General features: G+C 33.8%; 1 protein-coding gene across 2 annotated transcripts in view; it reads left to right on the top strand.

The window, feature by feature from the left end:
- Positions 1-10,219, top strand: part of NUP37 (nucleoporin 37) — a 26,169-nt gene extending 15,950 nt beyond the window's left edge. For both annotated transcript variants that reach the window (XM_085322634.1, XM_085322635.1), the window contains exons 6-10: positions 6,067-6,157; positions 7,931-8,112; positions 8,641-8,691; positions 9,054-9,147; positions 9,872-10,219. In XM_085322634.1, coding sequence (XP_085178760.1) covers positions 6,067-6,157; positions 7,931-8,112; positions 8,641-8,691; positions 9,054-9,147; positions 9,872-9,985 — 532 coding nt within the window. In that variant the 3' untranslated portion in view covers positions 9,986-10,219. The remainder of the gene's footprint in view (positions 1-6,066; positions 6,158-7,930; positions 8,113-8,640; positions 8,692-9,053; positions 9,148-9,871) is intronic.
- The last annotated feature ends 708 nt before the right edge of the window (positions 10,220-10,927 follow it).

The raw sequence follows: 10,927 nt of genomic DNA, 5'->3' as shown, positions 1-10,927 counted from the left end.
TAATCTAACCTATAAATTGTTAAAAATTGAAATGGTTTCATTAGATTTAATTGGCAATCACCTTATATTTTAGAAGCTCACTGGCAGAATTGGAGTTGACTTATTCAATAATGGTCATCTCTGAAGCATGTAGTTGTAGGTCTACAKTAGAAACAGGAAGCTGATAGATACCTAAAGCAGCTATTTTTTTYCCTTATTTGAAAGGCTACAACTGAAGTTTTACATTGTTACAAAAAAAAAATAGTTTAGTCACTGACTTTGTTTCAGATGCACAAATACTACTACCACAGAAATAACTTTATCTCAGTTGTTTCTGAGTTGTGCCTGTCCTTGCAGTGCCTATTAGTGACAGTCAGCTGAAACACCGGAGATAATACATATGCAGTTCCCTTACCTCTCATGCTTCTGCCATCATTGCAGGTAATAATCACAACTCAACAGTTTTAGCCAAAACCAGATTGTTACTTGAATATCAAAGTTGATACTACAAGATGCAAGAGGGAAGATGCTTAGGTTTTAATGTTGAAGGTTTCTAATGACTACTTCAACACTGTCGTTTCCTTTGGCCACCAGAAGAAAATGGTGAGCATGGGTCAGCTTTCTGAAAGTGGAGTATTTACACATCTACTGTAAGGAGAAGGCTTTTATTTTAATGGTTCAAAAGTATGTGAAGGCRATACTGCACAGGCACAAATTTAGAAATCTGCATGCTGAGTCCAGAGCCAGTTTAAGATAGGTGTGTCTAGTGGGCTAGTGCTAGGCAGCTCAGATAAATTTCCTCTTTTCCCCCAGGTAAGTGTTCCTGTGACAGCTCTTTTGCAAAGTGCACTAATAGGGAGTTCTGATATCTACGACTGCTCCAAGTTCTGCCGTGGGGAGCTGTTAGCTGGGAAGTGCACTGTGATTTRTATGTATTTAAAGTCTTTATTTTAGTCTGTAAGAGAAAATAAATGGCTAGTAATTACCRTTTATTTTATGTTTAGCATTACATTTGTCTCTTTGTATGAACACTTACAATCTCTTCCCACAGATTGTTTATTAAATAGACCTCTATATTTACAGTAGGAAAGCAAACAGAATTTGGAAAGGTGCTTCCCTAGGCAGGGTTGTACATTACTTCATTAGTTCTTCACAACCTACTCGCATGCTTAAAGAAAGCCCTTGTAGAATCCAGGCACTTTCCCTTTTTCTTGAAGGTCACAAAAGTATTCTGAGTGTTAACACTAGGGTAAAAGGTTTGGATTTTTTTTTCTTTAATTCAGTGTACTATCTTTCTTGGGGAAGTTCACTAGAATTTGTAGCAGTCTTCATCTCTACAAAACAAAGTTTTTAAGCATATTTTTGAATCAGTTTTTTTCCCATTATCAAAACAACAGAGAACAACAAATGGGGAATATGACAGTGTGAACTGAAACAATACAGATTTTTTTTCATATAAATGCAATTACTCCATTGGAATTTCCTTCCTYTTGCAAAAGGCAGTCTGGGATTTTTGCAAGCCTGAATGGCTAGCACCTGTGCTCAGATGTAATGCAGAAAAGCATGGATCATCTTATGCTTTGTCATTATCATTACTTGGGTATCAATCCACTGACTAGGAGAAAAAGTGCTGCTTTCTGACACCCTTTGGCAGGAMCAAAATTTTTGTTGGATGTATTTCATCCATGTATCTAACAATCTAATTTTGACTAGCTTAGAAAATTTGAAAAGAGTGTGCTCTAAAGTGATAATGCTAAAAGCTGCTTGCTATGTCATTGATTTATCACTAGTAACAATACCTTARCAAGTAAAACAACTCTTTTCTTATTAATTCTTTTGTTGAGCTGTATACAGTTGTTATTATTTGTCATTTTTGAAAGAATTACCTTATAGCTGTTTTGGAGCACTACCTTTGAGTCAAACCAAGATGCTGCAGAATTTTTGTCTCATTCTTCCTCACTCCCTCTAATCTGAGTTTTCACCTGGCTTTCTAATTTTGTCATCACTCCTCCTCTCTTCCTGAGGAGCACTGGTGCAGCTTCCAAGCTAAATTTTTACAGTTCCATTTCATCCTGCTTTTTTTTCACATCCCACCCCATATCCTCCTAGGTAACTACTTCCATACAGACTTGATAAAAGACCTGAGACYTGGCCAGTGTTGGTTGTATTTTCCATAGCATTAACCAATCTCTGCATTTCCATTTTCATTTTGTGAGATCTTCACCTTGCTCCTTGTGCTCAAAGTGGAATGACTTTCTTCTTTATCATGTGGTCTCTGTAACAGGACTCTTACTTCTCCTTAGTCCACTAAGTTTTTCAGGGGAGATGGGACCTTTTCATGATCGATTTTTGCTCTCCTCCTAATTTTTGCAGTCATGCAATCTGATCTGTAGAAAAATGCATGTTCATGCCTTCTTACCTTGTCTTGCATTGCTTTGGCTAAAAATGTCTTCACTATAATTGAATGTTGTGTCTGCAATGTTTGAAGGTGCACGAGCATAACATCTCCCAAATAACTTTGTTAATCTCCCAAATAACTTTGTTAATCTTCCTTTCTCCCTGTCTCCTGGAGTTACAAGGAAGTTTCACTCTGGAATAGTTAACTTGGATATTATAAGAAAGCTTATTGGACATGTTTAAGAATAGGTCGGACAGTAATTTTGAGTATAGTTGATCCTACTTTGTGGTAGGGAATTCTGTTAGAGTCAAGGTTTCTTCTAGCTCACAAGTCTACTCTACTTTTCCCCACCCACCTTAAGGACTGTTGCAAAGCTTATGCTGAAAGCATTCCTTTTTCACTTGTCACTTAGGAGGATTTAAGAATTGTCCGAAGGTTACAATATGTTTTTGTTCTTATATTTTTCCCAAGGATGATTTTTTTCCACTTAGAATAATTCAGTATTCAGAAAGTTAGAATATAAAATAAGGGTAATCTCTGTTGCCACAAGACAGGTTTTCAGATAGTCTAATGAAAGCTTCGCCAACTCTTAATAGCAGTCATCATGAAGCCTACATAAAATATAGTTGTTTTAATGTAATTAGAATATTTCTGTGCTTTGAGATAACTGWAATTGTCATTGATTTGTTAATAATAGGAGGCAAAAAATGAAATATTTTTACATATCTTCAATGGCATTTGCACATATGTATAATTTTGTATTAGTTTAAACGTAGARTACTGCAGCATCAGATTTCTCATTCCTTAGTTATCTAGAAATTAATGAATTCACTGAGAAGATTACTTACCATTTGAGGTTATCATTATTCGAACTTTGGCATTTATTTGAACTTTGGTTATTCAGACTTTTTCCCTTAAAATTATTGTGGCAGCTTTTTTAAAGCCCAATAAAAACCCTGTAGAACAACTTTTGGGAGGAGGAGGAGAGGGAAGAGAGTGACACTGTGCAGGGTGACAAAAAAAGGGGGGGGGGAATTTGTGGACTTCAAAGTGGACTTTATGATTTTGTATCAAAGCAAACTAATCATGTTAGCAGGGCTTTTTGGACATGCATGTTCTGGAATACTGGACTAGGAAAATAGAAGTATAAGGAAAAAGGAGAATGGGAGACAAGATGCTCAAACTTTATAGATTGATTTACATGAAAGGAAGGTGGAGAAAACAGGAGATMTTATTTTTCAGCATCTGCAACTGAATAAGTTAATATTTCTGAGTAATTGAGTAACTGAAATCCAGTTTGGCTAAAATTTTGGGTTTTGCACATTTATTACTTCTCTTAGTCACAGAAATACTAAAAAAGACTATTGAATACATATGTAACTATAAACTGTCATAATAACATGGACTTCATGCATTCAGTCAAGGATTTATTTTGAAATATATTGTCTCTTTATTTGCAAAACTAATTGATGTTATATTTACTATTGATAAAGTAAGAAAATACAGAAGAGTGGTATTTATACCTTTTTTTCCTCTCCTATAGGGTTCATTACTAACAATCTTACCATTCTGGGAAAATAAGAGATACAAACTTGGAATTTTATAAACAACAAAGTTAGGGAGAAAGCATAAATTTTTGTCTCAACACCTAATAAYCTCCTTCACTTCAGGGAAGGAAACATGATGGCATGCTCCCTTGGTCAAAATGATTCACCATCTTCTATTATATCATAATTTTCTCCCTGCACAGTAAATACACATGGAAAGTGTTGATTTGACTTGGACAAATCTACAAGGCAAAATTTCTGGCAGTAGAAGAAAGTATTGTATGTTTCTAGATTACCTAATCAAGTAGATATTTCATTTTTTAAACAGTTGTCAGTTTTTTGTTTTGTTTTTTTTTTTAATAGAGACACTGATCCTTCAAGATTAGAGACCCTGTGAGTTCTACAGGGAAAACAAATAGATCTGTTGTGGTTTGGCATAAGAAGATAACATTGTTCATTAAATATTTTTACTTTATTTGGGTATATTTTGTCTAGACTTGTGATTTATTATTTAAGAGTTTTTTGAAATCTTAAAGCTGTAAGCACCATGGTGAGATATAAACTGAAAAAGTCTGGAGGAGGACAGCAAAAATGCTCTAGAATAAACAATAATACTGCATAGTCACTCAACTAACTCTAAAGACTAAGAAGAAACTTAAATTTGGCCATTTCTAAGGCTTTGCATGTCTAGGAGGGAGGATAGAGGTATATATTTCTGTATGAACATGTATATTAAATACTATACAGACTTACAGTTGGGGTTGCTATTTTTGCAATTGTGATACCTTTGTCCTACAACTGAGCTACTGATTTTGTAGGAAGAGAGGCCACTGAGGAGCGGCTGAGAGGTAAAATACCCTCAGTTGTGTTTTTGTTGTATCTTATAAACTAAGCAGGTTCATTGCTCCTTAACACTCGTATGGAATGCATCCAGAGAAAACTCACTCACTCATCGGAACTAGTGTTGGTGATTTAGCATACTCCTCCCTGTCAATCAGTGCTTACCCAGTACTGTTGGTTGATTCATTTTATTAATTTATTTTTAACTGCCTGATATGCACAGTAGATGTCTCTAAATCAAAAGGTTAAACCAAAACGTGTGATACATTTATTGAAAGCTTACAGTGACTTTTTGTGGTCTAGTATACCTTTGCCACAGATCCTTTTCCTTTGCTTTAGCTTCATTTTTAGTTTCTTGTTTCTATTACTAAATCTTGTCTTTCTGGGGGAAAAAAAATGTAAAGTCAAATATTAGTTGAGCAAAGTGCTTTAGTACATCATCTAATTACCCTTTTCATGGTAATGTGGATGATTTAAGTTGCTTGGTACTTTGCTATAGTTTGCTCATACCAGTCAGACAAATACTGAGCTTCCCACTTTGTGTCATCTCACTGTTGTTTGTGGTRTAACACAAAGGCTGCAATATTGAGWTAGGAATAAAATGAGCAAGTTTCATCTASGTTTCATGTCTAGACAGCTGAACTTTTGAATTATTTGGATGTTACCCAYTCAACAGAGGTTTTGCCTAGTTTGTCAAAATTTAAAATATTATCTTTAATAACATAAATGTTTAATTTTGTGTGGTACAAGTTACTATCATGAAAGTTGTATTTATTGTTACAATTTATATTTAACATAAGACATTGAAATTCCCTTTGTTATCTCAAAGCAAATGTTAAGAGACTGACAGATACTAGTTTATTTTATTGCCCTAGCAGACTGTTCATAAGTACATGGCTGTAATTACCATGTTAAATGTGTGAGCTTTAATAACCTGATAACTAGGCAATCAAAACAAAGAAATATTAATCACAGGGTAGGAATATGTAGTTAGAATTTAACCACGTGCATCTCCAGACTTCTAAAAATAACATTTCTAGTTCTGTGCATGATACAGTGGAAGATATCAGCACCCACTGCTTTCATTGACTTTATCCTGAAGTACTAAGCATCTGCAAATTTCATTCTAAGTGTTCTGTTAGTCTATTTATTCTTGAAGTGATAAAACTTAAATACCACATTTCATTATTTCATTTGCTCACTTCCCTTGTTAAAACTGTGAATTTATTGGAGCACTGCAAGTTAATGTGTTTGCAGTCAAATAGTTTACTTTTTTTTTTTTTTTTTTTTTTTTTACTTTAGGGTCTGGGATTTGGAAGGAAATGAGAAGGCCCATTTTGTTTTACGTTCTCCTGGAATGAGTGTTTGCTGGCATCCTGAGGAGGCTTTTAAGGTTGAACTTTGCAGCTTTTTTTCCTTTAAAACAACATGAGGATGTACTTCTCTAAATTGACTCGCTGATGTGATAGTAAGATTGAAGTTTGAGGAACCAGTGTACCTTGTAACTGTATATTGGTTGAATCTGCTAATTTGAAGTCACTGTAAATTAATTCCCATTTACTCCCATTTTCCTCATCTTACCCTCAGTCCCTCACTCCTCCCTTCAAAAATATTCCTTCTTGATTCCAGGCATCACTTGTTGATAACTGATCTGCTGATTGCGTATTAATTTACAGTCACCAGAAAAAAGTTCAGGTTTTTCTCAGCCTTGGTAATAAGGTTCACCAGTAATACAGGCTCCTCTGAAGCAAGCCAAGTATTGAAAAATATCTGTTCTGAAGTTAGCAAGGAATTTTGTTCTGCTCTTGCTTGAAATATGTGCTGAAAAATGAAAAGAAATCAATAGACTGTAATTTTATGTTTGTATGTCTGCTCTCCTGGGAAGAATTAATCAGCTGATATATATCAAAGTATTTAGTGTTGTTAATGGCCTAGCCCTTGCAATCTTGGATTTAATCTTTCTGTTGTACCAATCAATAACTGCCTTAAGCATCTAAATGGTTCAGATGACCACAAAATTTCTAACATAGAAAAGCAGTCAAATAAAGTATGAAAATACCTGGGTGGCAATAGGGAAAAAAGATCAGTTTTCTTATCACACTTCCCACCAATATCCAGTCTTCACTAAGAATAATGGTGATTCAGGTAGCATCAAATTTAATGTATTTGCTACTGGGCGACTTAACACAGTTAACACACTAGTTAACACAGTAAAATTACTGGATTAGCCCTAAACTTAACTGCAAAATCTCAAAATATTACACAGGTCTAYGCATATTAACTTGTCTTTTCCTTGACCTTTATCAGGCAGCAGTCACAGTTTTCTTTTAAAGGAAGACCCCTTCAGAAAGCTAGTGCAACTTTACGGACTGATTGCTTCAAAGGTTATTGCAGGTCAAAGTGCTTACTGCATCATGTCCATTAGATTAAAAACCAGAATATTTCTGTGCCAGTTTTCTTTTGCAAAACAAACTTGGATGATACTTGGGAGGGTATTTACTTTGATGTTTCTTTATCTTCCTTAAGTATTCTTAATGTCCTTCTGAGGAATTATTGAGAAAAGCTCTTTTATCATTTACTTAGAAAGCTCTTTCTACTAACTACGTGAATGTATTATATGGATGAACCAAAAGATGCTATACAAAATTATTAAGCATGAATCCAGATTCTGCAATTACACTGATCAGTATTGTTTTCTTGTACAGCACTATCTCTTTGTCGGTTCATTGTACTTGGGAGAGGAACTTCTTATTTTTAAAAGCATAACTATTTTTATGATTCTGAAAATACAGTACATCTGTGGTTGTGAACTGGAGCTTCTGGGTGCCATAATTATACACAAGGATGTATGTTCGGATGTATATAGTGAGATAAAATCATGTAATAATTTATATATATTATATAACAAGTATAGATTAAAATGCTTTTATATATTTATTATATAATATAACTGGAAGAGTGTTCAGGTGAATGTTTTGTGGTACGACGTGTGCTCATGTTAAGTCCAAATATTAATACTTCTTTGCAGCTATACTATGTTTGCATATCTGCAACAGTAAAGTAATTGCTTTACTACTTTTTAAGAGTAGAAAAGCTATTAAGATTCAGTACATGCTAAGAYGTTTACAAAGTTTTATGAGAATGCACTTTTTAATTTCTCTTCCAGTTGATGGTAGCAGAGAAGAATGGAACAATACGATTCTATGACCTGATAACCCAGCAGGCCATTCTGTCTCTGGAGTGTGAACAAACACCACTGATGTCAGCAGACTGGTGTTTAAAGAATACTCTTAAAATTGGAGCAGTTGCTGGAAGTGATTGGCTAATTTGGGACATTGCCCGCTCCAGGTATTAGAATAACCAGGAGGGATTTCTCTGTTTTCTCCTTAAGTAGTACACGAGAAGATGTAGCCACTTTTTGTTAATCACTGAGTGTTGGTGCAGTATATATTGCATCACCTACTCAATAAGTAAATGAAAACTCATCAGGATTTATGAAATCAATACAGACCATTCACTTTCATGCTTATTTCTACCAATACACATCTGTTTTTTTTTTAAAAAAAAGTGTTTCTTTTTGTCCATTTGAGATGACATCTCTACTGTTTACATCTCATTGCAAGCTTTATGCATCTGTCTAATTTCATTATAACTTCTAAATCATACACACATAATTACTGAGCCATAAGAAACTGAAAAACTACTTCAGTTTTCCTACTCCTAATTGAGATGTTAGCTCCAGGAATGCTCAAGTTTTCCCTCAGCATTTTCATGAGCAGTTTGCCCCTTCACTGTTTAAATGATATGCCTTTGGTACTTAGAGTATAAACTGTGGTTGTATGCAGAACAATTTTTTACCCAAAACATCTGTTTTAGTTATCCACAGGATAAGAGACCTGTCCATGTGGATCGAGCCAGATTATTCAGGTATAAGTGTTGTCTCTATTTTGTATTTTCTCTCTCTATAAATATACCTATATGCATGCAGYTGTGAGTTTAGAGACCCAATTCTGTCTCATTTGAATTTTTAGGAGGAGTCAGTCTATAAGCTTAGTGAAACTTGCGTATGAATAATATTTCCATGAATTTATTCTGTTTCAACAGTATGTATATGGGACTGAGGGTGAGGTATTGTTTAAAATGAGCCATTTCTCTAAGTTTAATTATCTGGTTCTAATGGAATATCTGGTGGCTTCATATAGATAATTGCAAGGGCAAGAACTCAAGTTTGTGTGTGCTTCTGATAGTCTAATGGTGATATTTGAAAGATATATTCATTTTATTCCTAGATGGTCCCGAGTGAATGAAAATCTGTTTGCAACCACTGGATATCCAGGCAAGACAAATACTCAACTCCTGGTACATCATTTAGGACATCCTCAGGTAAATTTTTGGTTTCAGCTGTTTGGATATAGTTACTTCTGTTCACTTTAAATGAAGCTGGTAAATAGTTACAAGGTACAATTAAAAACTAGACAAAGCCATCCAGAAATGCTGCTTTGTTTATTTGTGTTATTTTCTTATCCCTGTTGAAAGAAAAGCACATTGCGTTTAACCTGTTACTTAATATATWTTTTGGTATTTCTAATTATGAAGAGGATAAATTAGCTGGTCTTGTATTCTTCAGGTTTGAACTAAATATATTTTAAATTGTTAATGAAAATATATCCAGAGACAATGCATGTACGTAGGAAATACATTTTTTGTTGTTGCTAAAATTAGCATGCCTTTGTAAAGGTCACAGTAAAAATATTATCTCAAAAAATACTAGTTGTGAGTAACTGTAAGAGGAAGTAATTTCATTTAAAAAGAATTCTAACTTTGAAATATGCATTTGAAATCATAATAATGATAATTGAAATAATTCTTTTATCATGGAATATTTTGTTGTATCTTATTTAATATGTAGCAAGTAACTGCTAGAACTAGGTWGCAGATAATCAGATTTTTCAGCTTGATTTCTCTTGTATTTTAACTGTATTTGGTAAGGAGCATTAAATCTAATGGGTTTATTTGTTTATGCAATTTGGTATATGTAGTATAGTAATCATTTACATTGTATATTTTATTTATATTTCTCTCTCTGTCTTTGTCTCTTCTTTTTAAGCCCATTCTTATTGGCACCGCAGCTGTAGGATCTGGTTTGACATGGCACAGAACTCTTCCATTATGTGCAGTCGGAGGAGATCATAAAATTTTCTTTTGGGTGACTGAAATGTAAAATAAGCTTTTGTTTGGATTATTATACTATAATGTCCTTTCTGTAGCAAAACATAAAGGAATTTACTCTTTGTACTGATATTTATTCACTGAGAGAACAAAAGAACAAAAAATACAAAACTTTTATGTTTGATTTTTAAGTTGCAAATATAACAGTTTTGATAAAATCAGATATCATGCACATAATACTTGCTTATTTTTCCATCAAATAAAATACACAAGGGTTTTTTTTTAACTTTGTACGTGGTGTGAGATGAGTTTTTAAGAGAGGTTTTGGTGTTGTTTGGCAGGGGCGTTGTTTTGTTTCTGTGCTAAAGCTCAATTAACACAGCACAAATACTTTGCAAYTACCCATACAGTACCTACAGCAAGCACACCTGCCTCTGTTGAACTTTCCTGGCCATCAGCATCTTATAAAAAAGAAATAAAATAATCGCCTATCATAAAATGTCATCTGTAAGTCTATTTGCTGAAATAAATTACAGCCAATTTAGGATTAGGACAGCAAAAAGTGAGATTACAGTCACTCAAAAAGTAAGACCATTTTTACTTCTCATATTTGAAAGATTTTATTTTATTTTCACCGTTGTCTCTGTCCTACCCTATCTTTTTAAGAGAGACAACTTAACTTCCTGAATATTCTGTTTATTTAATTGACAAAGATGTTCTACTGACTGCTCATCTTAAAAAAAAATCAAATTTTAGAATAGTCATCTAATCCTTTTTCTAGGAAAAGTCATCTGCTTTTGTGGTATCAATGTAAAATACTACTTGGAGAAATTCTGTGCTAATTCAATTGATATTGCTACAACCTGGAAGATCCTTTAGCCTTAAGATTTTCTTGTCTACTTTAAATTCAATTTGCCCTCTTCTTAACAGGAAAGACATTTTATTTTGTGTGTTATTTTCTTTTACCTTAAAATTCTTACTATTCTTGTTTGAT

This window comes from Rhea americana, unplaced genomic scaffold, assembly GCF_003343005.1.
Source record: "Rhea americana isolate MKP2758 unplaced genomic scaffold, rheAme1 scaffold_79, whole genome shotgun sequence".
NCBI lineage: Eukaryota > Metazoa > Chordata > Aves > Rheiformes > Rheidae > Rhea > Rhea americana.
Note: the sequence above shows the minus strand (reverse complement) of the source record. Positions and strands in the feature narration are given on the sequence as shown.